This window comes from Hyla sarda, chromosome 3 (assembly GCF_029499605.1).
Source record: "Hyla sarda isolate aHylSar1 chromosome 3, aHylSar1.hap1, whole genome shotgun sequence".
In the NCBI taxonomy this organism is placed as follows: Eukaryota; Metazoa; Chordata; class Amphibia; order Anura; family Hylidae; genus Hyla; species Hyla sarda.
Genome location: NC_079191.1, coordinates 365,246,129 through 365,265,638, shown reverse-complemented (window position 1 = coordinate 365,265,638; position 19,510 = coordinate 365,246,129). Strand labels below are relative to the sequence as shown.

The window sequence follows — 19,510 nt, the reverse complement described above, 5'->3', positions numbered from 1 at the left end:
AAAAAATTTTTATGTTAATAAAATGGTTAACAAAGGCTTTTGGGGGAGTGTTTTTTTGGAATAAATTTTTTTTTTTTAATCGTGTTTTTATTTTTATTTTATTTACTTTACAGGCTTAAGCTGCTTTCACACTATAAAATTCATCCGTTTTAAAGATCCGTCTGATGTTCCGTCATGAAAAACCTGCAAATCGGGCGTTAGAAAATCTCATTATAGTCTATGGGATTTTTACATTATCCGTTATTAATAACGGACGTTATTTTGTGACAGAAGATAGTGCCATTCATTCTCCTGTCACAAAATAACGGACATTATTAATAACGGACTATAACGGATTAAGATGGATATTGTAAAAATCCCATAGACTATAACGAGATTTTCTAACGGCCGTTTAACGGCCGATTTGCAGGGTTTTCATGACGGAACATCAGACGGATCTTTAAAACGGATGAATTTTATAGTGTGAAAGCAGCCTTAGTAGTGGAAGCTTCTTATAGAGGGAGTCCATTACTAAGCCAGGGCTTAGTGTTAGGCACACAAACAGCTAGCACTAACCCCCCAATTATTACACCGGTACCCACCGCCACAGGGGTGCCGGGAAGAGCCGATACCAACCAGCCCGGTGCATCAAAAATGGTGCTCCTGGGCCTAGGAGGTAACAGGCTGGCGTTATTTAGGCTGGGGAGGGCCAGTGACAATGGTCCTCGCCCACCCTGGTAACGTCAGGCTGTTGCTGTTTGGTTGGTATTTGGCAGAGAATAAATATAGGGGGAACCATATGCTTATTTATTTTTTTTGCATAAATAATTAAATCATAGGGTTCCCCCTATTTTTATTTTCAACCAAGCAGCAACAGCCTGACGTTATCAGGGTGGGCGAGGGACATTGTTACTGGCCCTCCCCAGCCTAAATAACGTCAACCTGTTACCGCTTAGGCCGAGGAGCGCCATTTTTGATGCTCCGGGCCTGTTGGTACTGGCTCTTCCCGGCACCCCTGTGGCGGTGGGTACCAGGCTAATAATTGGGTTAGCACTAGCTGTTTTCGTGGCTAAGCCCTGGCTTAGTAATGGATTCCGTCTAGAAGACTGCTTCCACTACTAAGCCTGTAAAGTAAATTAAAAAACACAACACGTTTTAAAAAAAATTATTCCACAAATACACTCCCCCCACAAGCCCTCATTAACCATTTTATTAACATTAAACAGAAAGCAAATCCACCACAGACCACCGAATCCGAAGTAGTCCACAGTATACACTGATCTGAAACGAGAAAAAAGAAAAATAGGTTAATACATTTATTGTCATGCACCCGCGCATCTCCCTGCATGACCACAACTCCCAGCATACCCTTACAGTAAGGACATGCTGAGAGTTGTCATGTGGTACGGGAGAGTGACAAACTTGGCACCTACCTCCCCCCGCTGCATGCTGCTGGGAGTTGTAATAGTGTGGCAGGGGGCAGTTGACAAGCTTGTCACCCGCCCCACAACTGTAAGGGATGCTGGGAGTTGTAGTTGTGCAGCAGAGGGCAGGTGACAAGCTTGTCACCCTCCCCGCCGCACAACTACAACTCCCAGCATATTCTTACTGTAAGGACATGCTGGGAGTTGTAGTCGTGCAAGACAGTTAGAGTCGTGCAACTCCCTGGCCGGCGGTGATCAGAGAATCACTGTAATTTCATATTTCCCGCCAGATCCCGTGTCACGTGGTGAGAAATTTGAAATGACAGTAAATTCAGCGGCACCGTAGCAAAGGGAGCCCAGGCTGACATAACTCTGCAGCCACCCGGGACTCCCGCAGCCGGGCTGGGAGATGTTCAGGAGCCGTCCCTGCCATCCCTCGGCTTGTACCGCAGTGCTGAGGAATGGCAGGGACGGCTCCTGCACATCTCCCAGCCCGTCTGCTGGAGTCCCAGGGTGGCTGCAGAGTGATGCCAACCCAGGCCCCTTTTAACATATGACGTGGCTGCTGAGTTTCAGTCCCTACTGTAAGATCAAATTTCCCGCCAGGTCCCGTGATTGGCTGCTCGGTCCCGGCCAATCAAGGGACCTAGTGGGAAATGTGTAATTACATTAGGAACTCCAAAAACTCCACGGCGCCGAGGTATGTTAAAGTAGCCCGGGCTCGCATCAATCTGCAGCTGCCCAGGCTCCATCTGATTCTATCCTCACTTAATGATGGTGGCACTGATTTACATCCCCCTTGTCTCCTACCCGCCCGTGCCGCACATCTCCTGCCCGCTACCTGCTACAAGACTACAACTCCCATCATGCCCTCACTGTAAGGGCATGCTGGGAGTTGTAGTCTTGCAACAGGTAGCAGACAGATGGGAGATGTGTGGCGCGGGCGGGTGGAAGACAAGGTGGGGATGTAAATCAGTGTGATCCTGATCAGGTAGTCAGGAAAGCAGAAACATAAGCAAGGTTCAAGTTGGTGTAGATTCTTGGAGCTTTTTAATCAGATGCGCCTAGATCTGCGACAGTCGCAGTTGATAAATCAGGGTGCAAGTGAAAATACATCAAAGTGAACAAGATGTGAAGATGAGTGGTGGGATGTAAACAAAAAGAAAGTTGCGAAAAAGTCGCAAATAAGCGGAGTTGGGCCAAATATCCTGGCAAATAAACTCTACAAACTTTGATAAATCTGGGCGTGTGTGTGTGTGTGTATATATATGTTCCTGCTAAAGATATTAACATGAAACTTGGCACACATGTTACTTATACATCAACAAACATAGGATAGGTGATTTAACCCTTGCTCACCCACATTTGCCAGGGGCGGGGTTTTTGTTTAAAGTCCCATAAAAGTCTATGGGAAATATATGTTACTGCATAACTTCCAAACGGCTGGAGATATTTTGATAATACTTGATCACATGTTACTTATATGTCTACTTAAGATATAGGATAGTTAATTTAACCCTTAACTACCCCCATTTGTTAGTGTCGGGGTTTTTGTTTAAAGTCCCATGCAAATCTATGGGAAATGTATGTTCCCACATAACTTCCGTACGGCTGGAGATATTTCAATAATACCTGGTACACATATTACTTATATGTCAAATAAAAATGATGATAGTTAAATTAACCCTTACCTACACCCTTATATAAAATATAAAAGATTATATAAAATAAATTATAAAATAAAATATTTATATAAAAGATGGGTTTTTGTTTCAAGTCACATACAAGTATATAGGACTTCCAGTACCTTACACCCCAAGCTCCGCTCTGCATCTCCTGGTGAATGTGTCAGTCCGGCTTGCAAGCCACACCCCATCTCAAAGACACGCCCACATTTTAAGCCCCACCTTTTATTCTCTACCCTTTTTGTGCATCGGTCTGGCTTGCAAATCACACCCAGTCCCACAAAGCCACGCCCCTTCTATTTTCAGCTTACAATATCTTCATCACAAATCAGTCCCACCTGAGGACAGGATATGAGGATGGGACATAAGTTCGCGATATGAGGACAGGATATGAGGTCGTGATACAGGGACGGGATATGGGGTTGGGATATGACAACAATATATGAGGATGGGATATGAAGTCAAAAACTTTCTCCTTTTGTTAATTTTCCTCCCCAACAATGATTAGGAAGGAAAAACCGGGCAATGCCGGCTACTCAGCTAGTAAATAAATAAAACACTCTACCCGGACAGCCCCTTTTAATTTTCACACAGAAGAGAAATGTCTTATAATGATGATGTCTCATATAAGATCACTATTACATTATCTTGTACAGTTGTGGTAAAACACAACGCAAAAATATTTATCTTTGCGCCCTTCTTGTTCTTTCAGCTTCTCCAGATTGTGATGTGACTGTTCCCAATGATGCAGCTTATGTCATTAAAGTGGTAATTTTGCTTATGGTTTTACATTTCCTTTTTTTCTTATTATGTACTGTTTGCTCCTACCTTTACTTTGTTGCCACATGAATGAAATGACTCTTTAAAGGGCTTGGCAGGAACCATACTCTTGGTTATGTAGGATGGCTTGGACATGCCGTAACTGGGCATAGAGAGAAATTGGTTGTCACTGCAGAACTTTGCTTAAAGGGGTACTCCACTGGAAAATATTTTTTTTTTTAAATCAACTGGTGCCAGAAAGTTAAACAGATTTGTACATTACTTCTATTAACTACTTATCAGCTGTTGTATAATCCACAGGAAGTTCTCGTCTTTTTTTAATTTTCTTTCTGTCTGACCACAGTGCTCTCTGCTGACACCTCAGTGCATATCAGGAACTGTCCAGAGTAGGAGCAAATCCCCATAGAAAACCTATAGTGCTCTGGACAGTTCCTAAAATGGACAGAGGTGTCAGCAGAGAGCACTGTGGTCAAACAGAAAGGAAATTCAAAAAGAAAGGAACTTCATGTGGATCATACAACAGCCGATACGTACTGGAAGGATTAAGATTTTTAAATAGAAGTAATTTACAAATCTGTTTAACTTTTTGGCACCAGTTGATTTAGAGAAAAATGTTTTCCAGTGGAGTACCCCTTTAAAGCATTATTGTCATTTCAAATACACTTGCTATGTATCACTGATATGTTGAATGTTTTGTGCGGAAACTATAACAATGGCGAGCTGGGGATTAATGGCGGCTATAGTTAGAGATTGGTGGGGGTCACTGAGACCACGGCTGATCAAAACTGATATGTAGAGTAGACAAGACTTGGGATCACCAGGGCAAATTCTGTTTTACATGATAATCTGATAACTGGGTTTTGTCCGGCCTGATTTAAAGTGTACCTGTCGTTAGCAAAAACTTCTTATTTAATGTAGATAATGCCATTGTATGCATATTTGTAATATACATTGGTCAAAAAATTTGTATATTTTTATCCATTCAGCTATTGCCTTTGTGTCTCTGTGAGGAGACCAAATGCAGGAAGTGTGGGTGGACAAGCGGGGCCCTGTACACTGAGGACAAGCACAGGTCTGTATACCGAGGACAAGCAGGGTTCTGTACACCGAGGACAAGCAGGGCTCTGTGTACACTGAGGACAAGCAGGGCTCTGTGTACACTGAGGACAAGCAGGGCTCTGTGTACACTGAGGACAAGCGGGGCTCTGTGTACACTGAGGACAAGCGGGGCTCTGTGTGCACTGGGGACAAGCGGGGCTCTGTGTGCACTGGGGACAAGCGGGGCTCTGTGTGCACTGGGGACAAGCGGGGCTCTGTGTGCACTGGGGACAAGCGGGGCTCTGTGTGCACTGGGGACAAGCGGGGCTCTGTGTGCACTGGGGACAAGCGGGGCTCTGTGTGCACTGGGGACAAGCGGGGCTCTGTGTGCACTGGGGACAAGCGGGGCCCTGTGCAGTAAGGACAAGCAGGGCTCTGTGCACTGAGTCTCTCTGACCTTCTCCAGGCTCACACAGCAGGCTTATTGACAAGCCAGGAGCCTGCACAGAGCCCTACTTGTCCTGTCCACACTTCCTGTATTTGGATTCCTCACAGAGACACACAGGAAATAGATGCAGGGACAAAAATATACACATTTTTTTAACCAATGTATATTACAAATATACATATAATATTTCAAACTTTAAAGTGGTAGGTAAAGAGGTAGTCCAGTATCAAAAAAGCATATCCCCTATCCACAGGATAGGAGATAAATGTCAGATCGTGGAGGGTCAAACTGCTGGGACAACCCCGCTCCCCCCACCCCACCGCAATCTCCTGCTGGTGCCCCTGGTTTTCTACATCAATGCAGTGTGTCAACCAGAGAGCTACAGCATTCAGTATCTCCGGCTCTCCCATAGAGATGCATGGAGGGGCGTGTTGACCACCGCTTTGTGCAGTGGTTGTCACGCTGCATTTATGAGGAGAGCAGGGTGCTGTATGGGATATTGTGTGTGTGTGTGTGTGTGTGTGTGTGTGGGGGGGGGGGGGGGGGGGTTGTCCTAGTAGTCGGACCACCTCTCTCCGCGATCTTATCCCCTATCCTGCGGTTAATCTTTTTTCTCATTGTAGATATATCGAAGGTCTGTTTACAGTATTACATCCAGGCCTAAGCAAGACAATTGGGCACATTCACTCTCTATGAAAAGGGCAATTTAAAGTGCAAGTCATTTTCCGTTACATTAGATAACTTTGGTTGGACTTAGCCACCATAATTTCTCTTAAGCGTCCCTTTAAAAGATCATGTGTCACACTGTTCTATCCGTTCTAATATATATATTTTTTTATTTGATTATAGGAAAACTATGAAAATGGGCCATTGTTTTGTGAATTGAAATTTTACCAAAGAGCAGCAAAACAAGATGACGGTAAATAAGATGTTTTAAATCTTTATTTAATAGCATGATATATGGGGTAAGGGTTTCACATGGTGTAGTTTTTGTCAGGTAGTGTTTATGGAATCTCCAAAAATGCAGATGTGCGCCGTATTTTTATATCACTGTGGTATGTAAATAAACTCTATGGGTGTGTTCACACGTACGCAGATTTGATGCACAGGATTTTCTGCTGCAGATTTCAATGTAAACTTAATGATTGATCACAGCTTCTAATCTGCAGTTATAAATCCTGCGCATCAAATCTGCGCAGAATCCTGTATGTGTCAATGCACCCTAAAACTTCTTTCACCTCACACAGCGAAAAATAAATGACCCACACAATGCAGTGTTTTTCCCAAAAATGCTGTGTGTGAAACCAGCCTCACTGTTGTACCCTCCTAAGAAAGGGTTACCGACATGGGGGGAGATTTATCCAAACCTGTCCAGATGAAAAGTTGCCCAGTTGCCCATAGAAACCAATTAGATCGCTTCTTTCATTTTTGAAAAGGCCTGTGAAAAATTAAAGAAGCGATCTGATTGGTTGCTATGGGCAACTCAGCAACTTTTCCTCTGGACAGGTTTTGATAAATCTCCCCCATGGTCTACTTACTAAGTGTCCAACCTGCGGTCTTCTATCTGCTGCAAAACTACAACTCCCAGCATGGCCTGACAGCCAACGGCATGCTGGGAGTTGTAGTTTTGCTAGGGCTGGTGGGCCTGCAGGCAAATAGACCATGATAATATTATCATACACATAGATCAGTGTTTTCCAAACAGTGTGTGTCCAGCTGTTGCAAAACTACAACTCCCAGCATGCCTGGACAGCCTTTGGCTGTCCGGGCATGCTGGGAGTTGTAGTTTTGCAACAGCTGGAGACACACTGTATGGAAAACACTGACAAAGATGCTTTAAAGGGGTATTCCAGAATTTTTTTTTATATCAACTGGTTCCCGAAAGTTAAACAGATTTGTAGATTACTTCTATTAAAAAAATCTTAAACCTTCCAATAGTCATCAGCTGCTGAAGTTAAAGAGTAGCTCCCACCATCCTTCTTTTCCTTTTTCTTCTGTCCCTGCCTATTGCACATCTATCTTTAACCCCCTCCCTGCCTTAAATATTTTTTTTTAACTATATTAAATATGCCTTTTTGTTTGCCTGGTAGTGTGCTCACTACCAGGCAGACTTCCCCAGCAGGCACGACGTCACTGATGCCTGCTGGGGCCGACACTTCCGCCCTTAGTTCATCTATACAGGGTGCCTCCAGCTGTTTCACCACTACAACTCCCAGCTTGCCCTGACATCTATTGGCTGTCAGGGCATGCTGGGAGTTGTAGTGGGAAACAACTGGAGGCACCCTGCCGCACATCCCGCTCCCTCGAACTCTGCAACGCACACCTGCTCCATCCGTCCATCTGTCAACCCCCGCTCGCCCGCCCGCCCGCCCGCTCGCTCGCCCGCCCGCAAATGAATAAAGTGGAGGGGGAAATGTTACCTTACACCGGGAGCCAGGGCCGGCGTGCGCTTTCTCATAGTTCATAGCGCTCGCTCCCTAGAGCGCAGCCTGATTGAATTCGGACCCATGCCCGGCCGGGATCTGTCCGAATTCATCTGTGACGTCACAGCAGGCTGCAGCCAGCCACTAGGAGGGAGACCCCTAGTGGCCGGATTTCAACATTAAAATAAAGTATAAAATTAAGTATATTAGAAATATGTTGTAGTACATCAGTACTACAACATATAAAAAACTAAAGTTCAAAAGTTCATGACAGTGCCCATTTGAGTTGTTCTTTTCTGTCCGGCAACCGTGCTCTCTGCTGACATCTCTGCTTGTCTCGGGAACTACACAGAGTAGAAGAGGTTTGATATGGGGATTTGCTTCTACCCTACACAGGTACCGAGACAAGTGTCATCAGAGAGTACTTAGACAGAAAAGAACATCTCAACTTCAGCAGCTCATAAGTACTGAAAGGATTTTTTAACCCCTTAAGGACGCAGGACGTAAATGTACGTCCTGGTGCGGTGGTACTTAACGCACCAGGACATACATTTACGTCCTAAGCATAACCGCGGGCATCGGAGCGATGCCCGTGTCATGCGCGGCTAATCCCGGCTGCTGATCGCAGCCAGGGACCCGCCGGCAATGGCCGACGCCCGCGATCTCGCGGGCGTCCGCCATTAACCCCTCAGGTGCCGGGATCAATACAGATCCCGGCATCTGCGGCAGTGCGCGATTTGAATGAATGATCGGATCGCCCGCATCGCTGCTGCGGGGATCCGATCATTCATAACGCCGCACGGAGGTCCCCTCTATTTCCTCCGTGCGGCTCTCGGCGTCTCCTGCTCTGGTCTGTGATCGAGCAGACCAGAGCAGGAGATGACCGATAATACTGATCTGTTCTATGTCCTATACATAGAACAGATCAGTATTAGCAATCATGGTATTGCTATGAATAGTCCCCTATGGGGACTATTCAAGTGTAAAAAAAAATTTTAAAGTAAAAGTAAAAAAAAAGTGAAAAATCCCCTCCCCCAATAAAAAAGTAAAACGTCCGTTTTTTCCTATTTTACCCCCAAAAAGCATAAAAAAAATTTTTAGAGACATATTTGGTATCGCCGCGTGCGTAAATGTCCGAACTATTAAAATAAAATGTTAATGATCCCGTACGGTTAACGGCGTGAACGAAAAAAAAAAAAAATCCCAAATTCCTACTTTTTTAATACATTTTATTAAAAAAAATTATAAAAAATGTATTAAAAGTTTTTTATATGCAAATGTGGTATCAAAAAAAAGTACAGATCATGGCGCAAAAAATGAGCCCCCATACCGCCGCTTATACGGAAAAATAAAAAAGTTAGGGGTCATCAAATAAAGGGATTATAAACGTACTAATTTGGTTAAAAAGTTTGTGATTTTCTTTAAGAGCAACAATAATATAAAAGTATGTAATAATGGGTATCATTTTAATCGTTTTGACCCTCAGAATAAAGAACACACGTCATTTTTACCATAAATTGTACGGCGTGAAAACGAAACCTTCCAAAATTAGCAAAATTGCGTTTTTCGTTTTAATTTCCCCACAAAAATAGGGTTTTTTGGTTGCGCCATACATTTTATGATATAATGAGTTATGTCATTACAAAGGACAACTGGTTGCGCAAAAAACAAGCCCTCATACTAGTCTGTGGATGAAAATATAAAAGTTATGATTTTTAGAAGGCGAGGAGGAAAAAATTAAAACGTAAAAATTAAATTGTCTGAGTCCTTAAGGCCAAAATGGGCTGAGTCCTTAAGGGGTTAATAGAAGTAATTTACAAATTATAAAAAAGTTTTTTTTTTCCTGGATAACCCCTTTAAATTTGTAACTTTAGCCAAGCACGAGGCTTCAAGTCATCATGGTGGCACAGTCATCATAGGCAGATATCTGTACAAAATGCATATATAATATAGATTATATATAAAAACCAGTCCTCAAGGGACAGTGAAACATAGAAAAGGTGGAGAAAGTAGAGACAAGAAAAAAATTAAAAAGGAGGAAAAGAGAGAATAGAATAAAATAAAATAAGAATATAAATAAAAATAGGAATAAAAATAAAATAATTTTTTTTTAATTATTTTTATTCCTATTTTTATTCTTATTTTATTTTATTCTATTCTCTCTTTAACTCCTTTTTTCATTTTTTTCTTTTCTCCACTTTCTCCACCTTTTCTATGTTTCACTGTCCCTTGAGGACTGGTTTTTATATATAATCTATATTATGTATGCATTTTGTACAGTACTAGGTCTTTTGGGATTTAGACCAACCCAGTTAACCTCGGGACGGTTGGTTTGAGTGAGCTAAACATCCTTTTTTTGTAGGCAGAGATCTGTCAATTGGGGGTAGACTGCCCAGATAACTCACAGCCCCGTTCTTGACTGAAGTTACACTTATGATTTCTCTGAAATGACACAGGCTCCCTTCTCAGAAGGGGGCCTGTTAGTGTCTAGAAACTTTTTTTTGTTATTGGCTTTTTTTTGTTATTTTTCTGTTGATGTAGCAGGAAACACTACATGTCTTTTAAAGCTGGCTTCCAGGTCTACTGTGTTTACATAAGATGCATTTCTCAATTTGGAAATAGCAGAACATATACAAAATTGAGGAAATACAATATAAAAAAATAGAGGAAGAGCAGCACTGATTAATAATCCAAAGAAATAACCTAAGGGGGTGAAATCACTAGTAACATGAAACCTTTTAATAGAAATGTTTAAAAGGAGGAATGAAATCCACCATGAGAAGGTTACAAATAGGTATTATGGGTGCAAAGGCTTGGTCATTCAGGACTGAAAAATATTTTTACCAGATCCTGGCAATGTATCCTTATTGGCAGTCCATCAAAGTTTTAAAGTGGATATATAGCAATCCTGGCAGTGAGTCAATTGGAAGAGAACTGAGACGTGTTCTATCCGTATTAAATCCCTCAAAAGCATCCTTACTATATCCCTAGGTGCCTTACCCCAGAGTAACTGTCCTGACAGGGCCTTTTGGCTAAGAGCAAGTCTAGTATCTGTTCTTATCAGTTTATGCCGGTGACCCGAAGCGCCGGTATTGAGCTAGTGGTGATGGGTGCTGCATGGTAGGAGGCAGGTGTACCGGGCGTTCCGGGGCTGGTTCTGAGGAATCAGCTCGACAGCTGCCCTGATGTGACCTGCTTCCTCCGGGTCTCGCCATGAGGTAGAGGGGTGTAGAGCCGAGGTACTTCTGTGCCTCGGGTAGTGGTGACCCTGAGGTGCCGGAACTCACTGGGTGTTATAACTCACTGAGTGAAAGCACTGCACCATTACTCTTCACCTTTGGCACTCCCCCTTGGTATCCCGGCCTTCTGGCTAGGATCCGGGAAATTTTATAGATGCGGCTGGATGACCGGGCAGTATATTTGCACTTATCCACTTATTTATTTTTTGTGTTTTGTCACTGTGCCACTTTTACCGGTTGTTTTGTACACAGGATTGGCAGGATGCGGTAGCCCTTCTGGGTGTCCCTCCTGGCGGTCTAGGGGAGGTGTGTGTGGCCATTAGGTTCCTCACCTCCCTGCAATCCCTGGGCATCTTGGCTTTGGTCAAGATGCCACCAGTATACGGCTCCTCGGCTGAGGAGCATTTTCATCCCCTTAGTAGCTTTGGCGAAAAGGGGCATCGAACCTGGATCCTTGCAGGTGCCTTTTGGCCCGGAGGTGAAGGGTAGGTTTGTTGGGGGGCCTCTCTCCTATCGGAGAAGGGCTTGCGATAGACTGCATCCTTTGTGCAAGTTTTTTTAGTGTGACACGTTTGCACTTTTTCTTGCACTTTGGGTGATAGAGAGCACTTGCCTCGGCTCTTAAAAAAAAAAAAAAAAAACTGTCCTGTCAGGGGGAATCCCATCTGGAAACCATCCCATTGGGATAAATGCCCCATAATATCCCCATAAAACTTCTGCTGTCTAAATCTTCTGAGTGAGATACTCAGAGAAATTGCTTATCTATAAACCTAATGACCTTGATCAGTATCACGATTAAATGAAAATTTTACCTTAACGACCAATGAATGATTATCTTAGCCGACCCCTTTTTTTTACATATCGGACTTCCTATTTGCATACCACACCTCCTATTTACATGCCATGCCACAGAATTTTTGGTTATGGCTATTTCTCATTATTTGCCCAGCCCTATTATGCACCCTTAGTTCCTGCACACACACACACATATATGCCCCCCCCCCCAGTATAATGTGCCCCATACAGTAGTATACCTCCATAGTGCCCCTACACAGTATAATGCCCGCTTATGCGCCACCACAAACAGAATAATGCCCCTATATTGCCCCTATACACAACATTATGCTCCCCTTCACAGTAATATACCTCTACTGGGGTATATTAGTATACCTCTATAGTACCCCCACACAGTTTAATGCCCCCCCACCCCCACACACACACACACTCAGTATAATGCCTCTATAGTTCTCCTACTGTATTATACTATTATACTTGCATTGTACCTCCACACACACAGCAGTATGTCCTCTTGTGTGTTCCACACAGTATAATGACCCACTAAGAAGTTGTGCCATGGAAATGAGAGCAAAATGAATACTTACCTAGTCCTGCTTCCATGAAGCTCTCAGACCTTCTTCCAATTAACTCAGCAGGCATGATGACATCGTCACACCAACGTTGTTGTGCCTGACTGTGCAGCCTGAATGGTGCTCCATAAAGTCCCTAAATACCCTTCACTCAGTGTTCTCCATAGTATTTAATGCCAGGACAGGGTAAGGACATCCTGCAGCAGATCTGGGATAAAGGATGAGCAGGGGATAGTCCTACCAGAACCTGCAATCTGTGCATCGGGACATAATAACCAAACCCAAATAACCGACAACCTCACGATAACGTTGGTTTATTGCACTAGTGTTTTGGTTAGTTTCCCAGCCCTAGATGAAACGTAAATTGTAATAATGTCTCAATCCAAACATTATGACAAAGAATAAAGCCTCTAAACTTTATATCACTGTTATCCAACATGTCTGACTGTCTCGGGTATAGCAGGGATGCAAATAAAGTGCTGTCGTCTTTATTTTATAATGCTTCTTTTCACAGTTAACAAATGGATACATAGGCACAACCTGGACTACATAGGGATTCCTAGATACTGGGGAACTGGAGAAGCAAATTATAATTCAAGGTGAGAATGTTAATTTTGTGATTAGTAATATTCACGGGGGGGGGGGTCAGTCCATATAATATGAAAACTAATGGGTTTCACATGAAGCAGCAAGTGCTGCTTAGGCCTGGTTCACATAGTGCAGTGGTGTCGCGTCAGTCCAACAAGTTCAACCTTTTTCTACTTACATTTAGAGGGTTATTAGCCATCTTTAAAGCTATCTTTTGTGGATTTGTGAGAGTCCAAATTTGCTATCGAAGTAGAAAAATTCCTTTCTGACCCCTGGTGGCAACTTGTCATCAATTTACAATAATACCAGTAGCCCTATAAATCTTCCATATGGTATTAGTTTTATAACTTATGTCCCTGTTACATTTCCTCTTGGGGAGAAAGGTTGGGGTGGATGCATGTTAACAGCTCTAACCTGACCAGGTTTATTGAGGGATCAGCATGGCACCTCTCAGGCACTACCCCTGACACGTCATTGTTGAACATGAAAAAACAATCCAGACTTTTCTGATAATTCTGTATTGTGCCACATCTATGTTAGGACTAAATAGAAAACTAGATTTTTACCATTCTGCTTGTCAGTGGATAGTGGGAAGAATTTATCAAAACTTGAGCAGAGAAAAAGTTGAGCGTTTTTTTTTGAAAGGCTTCTGAAAAAAAAATGTGATCTGATTGATAGCTGTGGGCATTTGCTCTACTTTTCCTGTACACAGGTTTTGATAATCTCCCCCAATGTACCTACATACTGTTACATTGTCCAGTCAGTTCTGACAGTGCCAGACTGTATTAGCTAACATAGTTCATAAGGTTGAAAAAAGACCAGAGTCCATCAAGTTCAACCTATAACCCTAATGAGTCCCTACTGAGTTGATCCAGAGGAAGGCAAAAATAAAACTCTTACTAGAGGTAAAAATTCCTTCCTGACTCCAAATATGGCATCAGAATAAATCCCTGGATCAACCTTCTGTCCATATACAGTAGATCTAGAATCCATAACCTGTAATGTTGTTGTTCTCCAAAAATGCATCCAGGCCCCTTTTAAATTCTTTTACAGAGTTCACCATGGCCACTTCCTCAGGCAGAGAATTCCAGTTTCACTGCTCTTACAGTACAGAATCCCCGTCTGTGCTGGTGTAGAAACCTTCTTTCCTCTAAACGTAGAGGATGCCACCTTGTTATAGATACAGTCCTGGGTATAAATAGATCATTGGAGAGATCTCTGTACGTACAGCCCCCTGATATATTTATACATAGTTATTAGGTCTCATCTAAGCCTTCTTTTTTTTTTTTTAACTAAATAACCCTAATTCTGATAATCTTTCTGGGTACTGTAGTCCTCCCATTCCCCATATTACTTTGGTTGCCCGTCTTTGAACCCTCTCCAGCTCCACTATATCTTTCTTGTATGGTGACTAGCACTGCACACAGTATTCTATGTGTGGTCTAACTAGTGATTTGTACAGTGGTAGAATTATGTCCTCGTCGTGGGCATCTATGCCCCTATTGATGCACCCCATGATTTTATTTGCCTTGGCAGCAGCTGCCAGACACTGGTGACTACAGCTAAATTTACTATTAACTAAGACTCCCAAGTCCTTTTCCACATCAGTTGTCCCAGGTGTGCTCCCACTTAATATATAATCCCAGCCCGGAATTTTCCTCACATGTGTATTACCTTACATTTATCAGTGTTGAACCTGCCACTTCCCAGCCCAAACCTCCAACCTATCCAAATCCATTTGTAACAGTGCACTGTCCTCTAGTGTGTTAACCACTCTACAGAGTTTAGTATCATCTGCAAAGATTGCTACATTACTATTCAACCCAATGTGCCTTTTTATTGGTATATTTTACACATTGTTTTACACCTTTTATCATTGTTTACCTAAGCGCTCATGACAGCACCCCTGGAGAGGACCTTCCAGCGCAGGACAGGAAACCTGGGAAGATAAAAAGGGACACGCCTCTCCACACCTCAGTTCAGGTTTCCTGTCCTCCGGTAGGAGGCCTGGGAGCTGTCTAAGATATACCTCTCCAAGGGGCTGCAGGTTCTCCAGTAGTGGGGCTCCCTGTCTGTCAGAAGTCTCCTCTGGACAGCAGCCGTAAGCCGTCCTGTGGGGGGGGGTCCGGTGGGGTCCCAATAGCCCTGCATCTCCATCCTTTTACCCCAGGTTTCACTGGCGTTAGGAGTTGGGGGCTGAGGAGTAGCTTGGCTTCTGCCGGCTCTCCCGTCTCTGGGGCTGGAGTGTTGTTTGCACAAGAATGCTGGCGGATGTGATGCCAGTCCGGCAGTGTAGCATTACTTCCAGCTCCATTCAAAAGGGCGCAGGATCTCTTCATTTTGGATCCCCTGTAGGTGTTTCCTAGCCACCGGAACCCCGTGGAAAGCAGACAGCCAGGCCGCAGCAGTATCCAGTAGTACAACAGTATCCAGCAGCCTCGCAGCAGCAGTACCAGGCAGCAGCTGAGCAGACCATTCCTGGTTGCCCTGCAGTGTTTTTTGCTGAAAACTTCCTCCAGCATGTCGGAACATTCGGCAGATAGAGGTGGACGCTCCAAGAAGAGTAGTTCCAGCCCGGCTACGGAGGTGTGGATCTACTTCTGGGTGTGATCATTTCAATTTCATTCTATATTCTGCTAGCTAAGCCAGGCTATTGTTTTGTTTTGTAGGGTAGTCTTCTTCTAAATACCGTAATATTGTGCAGAATGTAGGAATCTTGATCCTGCCTATAAAAAAATCTATCTGTGCAGCCTGTATTGAAATTATCGTGGCTCAAGAGTCCTCTGCAATTGCTAACAATCTAAGAGTAATGATTCCGGAACAGATAGATTCATCCCTTAAAGGAATGGGGGTTATCAGAAATGTGCGGGATTCAGCTTCCTGAGGTCACCCCTGCAGTTTCTAATCCCCCTAGTGTAAAAGAGGAGAATCTTACTCTATATTCCCCCTCTGATGAAGAGCAAGAAGAATTTAAATCCAAATTTCTTTTCTCCAGATGATACTGACCAGCTCCTCAAAGCAATCCACCTAACCCTAGAGAATAAATCTTGAAGTCTTTACCTGTGACTTCCAAGGCGGTAAATATTTTGGCAGACTCCTCAGTAGATTCTGTAAGATTGGGTGTCAGAGCAGCCGCTTTATCCAATTCTTCTAGGAGGGCCACATGGCTTAGACAGTGGAAGGGTGATGTGGCTTCAAAAGGCAAACTTTGTTCCATCCCTTGCATTTGGAGATTGCCTTTTTGGTCCCATCTTAAACGAAGTACTAGAAAAGGCTTCTGATAGGAAAAGAGGGTTTCCCACTCAGGGTCATACTTCTGATTCCTTTCGTGAAAGCCTAATCCTAGATTTCAGGATCCACCTTCCTTTTTTTCAGCTAACTCTACCAGACGAGTGGCTTCTTCTAGGGCCAAGAAGGCTGAAGCCTCTTTGGATCAAACCTGTAGGGCAGATACATGGTTCTCAAAACATACCTTTCTAAAACACTATAGGTTGCAGCTAAATCCTGTTTCTGATCTTTCCTTTGGACGTAAGCCGTAACAAAGATAGATTGTTTTCAACACAGGGTGCCTCCAGTGGTTTCACCAGTACAACTCCCAGCATGCCCTGACAGCCAATACATGTCAGGGCAAGCTGGGAGTTGTAGTTGTGAAACAGCTGGAGGTACACTGTTAAGAAAACAATCATGGCCTGTATAGATAAGCTGAGGGTGTATAGATGAGTTAAGGGCGAAAGTCGGCCCCCAGCAGGCATCAGTGATGTCGCGCCTGCTGGGGAAGTCTGCCTGGTAAGTGAGCACACTACCAGGTAGACAAAAAGCCATTTCTAAGATAGTAAAAAAAAAATGTAAAGGCAGGGAGGGGGTTAGGGATATATAGGCAATAGGCAGGGACAGAAAAAAAGGATGGTGGGAGCTACTCTTTAAATGTCCTTTTGGCAAATTGAAGGGATTGTTCAGACTTCACCACCCCATTCATACACTCTATTAGGGGTCCATCTTAGCCAGAATTAAGAACCATTAGAATGAGCAGAACCTCTGGAGGGCTTGGTTTAGTAATTTGTTACATGTAAACTCATAGATTTGGCAGCTTCTGCAGGAAATAATTCAGCAATTTCAGCTGGAGGTGTCAGTAGCTGAACCCGCAGCAGTATGCTGATTACTAAGGGCGCTACAGTCTGGAAAGAAGTTCAACAAGATTTCGGGTTAGACTTTAATTTGTGAAGAAATCAATGAGAGAGAGAGAGATTCTTCTAAACGATATTAAAGGGTTAAACTGAACCAAAAAGTAGTTTATCTGTGACTGTTGATGCAACATGAAGGCACTACAGCACAGTATCAGTGTTCTCTCCTGTGCTTTGATTTTCTGTGCACGTTGTACTTGTTTCCGCATTCTCTTGATCACTGAGGTAAATGCTGATCATAAAGGCTGTATAAAAATAATCCTGTATTCAGCTGATGATGATACCGTGTCCAGCGTAAAACTGGGAAGGTTCCCTTGAGATTTTAGCTCTTACATTTCTTTTTGTGGTCTCTTTATGGCCATCTGCCACTATGAGAAAGGAGTAAATATGAGAGCTGAGTGACATGCTGGAATTCTAAAATGTTTTCTTGGTTATCTATATCATAGCATGCTATTGTTGTATTTGTTGGGTTATTTACATTTTCCAATAAAGTTCTATTTATATTTTTTTATCGCTATTAGCAGTTACAGATTCATGGTGGTAGATCGACTTGGTGCGGATCTGCAAAAGTTACTGAAAGACAACAGTGGCAGGTTGCCTGCCAAGACAGTAATGCAAATTGGCATACGTATGGTAAGTAAAGAATATATCAATGTCTGAATGGCACCATATAGTTAGCATTATTCATAATTGAGGGTCGATAAACTGGGATCCCTGCAGGCTCTCAGAACAATGTTAGGGTGCATTCACAGCATGATTTTGGGATGAGGCAGCTGGATATGGCTGGACAATTTAAAAAGTCCCTGTCCCCAAATAAACTTTTCTAAACTAACTCAGGCTATGTTCCCTAACTACTCCAAACACCCCTCCAACCCTTAAAAAAAATTCCAGAGCTTTAACTCCTTGGGGACGAAGGGCGTATGCATACGCCCTCGCATCCCGTCACTTAAGGACGGAGGGCGTATCCATACGCCCTCCGTATTTCCGATCACCGCAGCTCGCCGGGCGGTGATCGGAACGGGATGACTGCTGATATCTATCAGCAGGCATCCCGTGGCAATGCCTAGGGGGGTCCCCCCCCCCATATGTCGGCGATCGCAGAAAATCGCAGATCAATTCATACCTGCGATTTGCCGCTATCCGGGCAAATCGGGTTACTGGTGACCCGATCTCCCGGAAAATAAGCATGATCGGAGCAGCTCCAACCAGCCTAAAGGATAGGAGCGAGGTGGTAGTGTTGCCACCCCCTCCTATCCCCTGCCATCGATCGGTCAGGCTGACCACCAATGGCAGGAGGGGGCGGGGGGTTAGAGTTCATTTCCCCCCGCTCTGCCCACCGATCGAAGTCGGTGCAGAGCGGGGGGAACACGGGCGGCGAGGAGGGAGCATGGTCCGGCTTACCCGGACCTTCTGAGGCGGCGGAGGTGGCATCAGGAACCAGCGGCTGCAGCAAGAGGAGCGGCGTCCAGAAAGTGCGGCGGAGAAGGCTGCAGTGAAGATCGCGATAAGTGATCTTCACTGTGGCCTTCTAAAAGCTGCAAAACTACAACTCCCAGCATTCCCAGACAGCCAAAGGCTGTCTGGGCATGCTGGGAGTTGTAGTTTTGCAACATCTGGAGGGTCACAGTTTGGAGACCACTGTGTGGTGGTCTCTAAACTGTGGTCCTCCAGATGTTGCAAAACTACAACTTTCAGCATGCACTGACTGTCTGGGCATGCTGGGAGTTGTAGTTTTGCAACATCTGAAGTGGCACAGTTGGGAGACCACTATATGGTGGTCTCCAAACTGTAGCCCTCCAGATGTTGCAAAACTACAATTCCCAGCATGGCCAGACAGTGAGGGATGCTGGGCATGTAGTTCTGCAATATCTGGCCCTTCAGATGTTGCAGAACTACAACTCCCAGCATGCTTGGAGTTGTAGTTTTGCAACATCTGGAGGGTTACAGTTTGGAGGCCACTACTTAGCGGTCTCCAAACTGGTCTTCCCCAGTTGTTTCATAACTACAACTCCTAGCATGCCCAGACTGTCCAGGCATGCTGGGAGTTTTAGTTCTGCAACATCTGAAGGGCCAGATATTGCAGATATTGAGCTAGAGTCTGTTTCCTAACGGGTGATTTCCACCCGTGTGCCTCCAGCTGTTGAAAAACTACAACTCCCGGAGTGCACTGACAGACCGTACATGCTGGGAGTTGTAGTCTTGCAACAGCTGGAGGCACATGGGTTTGAATCACTGAGCTAGAGTCTGTTTTCTAACTCAGTGGTTCCCTACCAGTGTGCCTACAGCTGTTGTAAAACTACAACTCCCAGCATGAACGGTCTGTCAGTGCATTCTGGGAGTTGTCATTTTGCCACAGCT

General features: G+C 44.1%; 1 protein-coding gene across 14 annotated transcripts in view; it reads left to right on the top strand.

Moving 5' to 3' along the window:
* Positions 1-19,510, top strand: part of VRK2 (VRK serine/threonine kinase 2) — a 112,534-nt gene that overhangs the window by 10,364 nt on the left and 82,660 nt on the right. For 13 of the 14 annotated variants that reach the window (XR_008891552.1, XR_008891551.1, XM_056567709.1 and 10 more), the window contains 4 exons: positions 3,801-3,856; positions 6,204-6,273; positions 12,898-12,982; positions 17,674-17,785. Coding sequence is in view for 12 of the 14 variants with exons in the window: in XM_056567709.1 (XP_056423684.1) it covers positions 3,801-3,856; positions 6,204-6,273; positions 12,898-12,982; positions 17,674-17,785 (323 nt within the window). In the remaining 2 variants the exon portion in view is untranslated. The remainder of the gene's footprint in view (positions 1-3,800; positions 3,857-6,203; positions 6,274-12,897; positions 12,983-17,673; positions 17,786-19,510) is intronic. The other variant, XM_056567710.1, reaches the window with a different exon arrangement.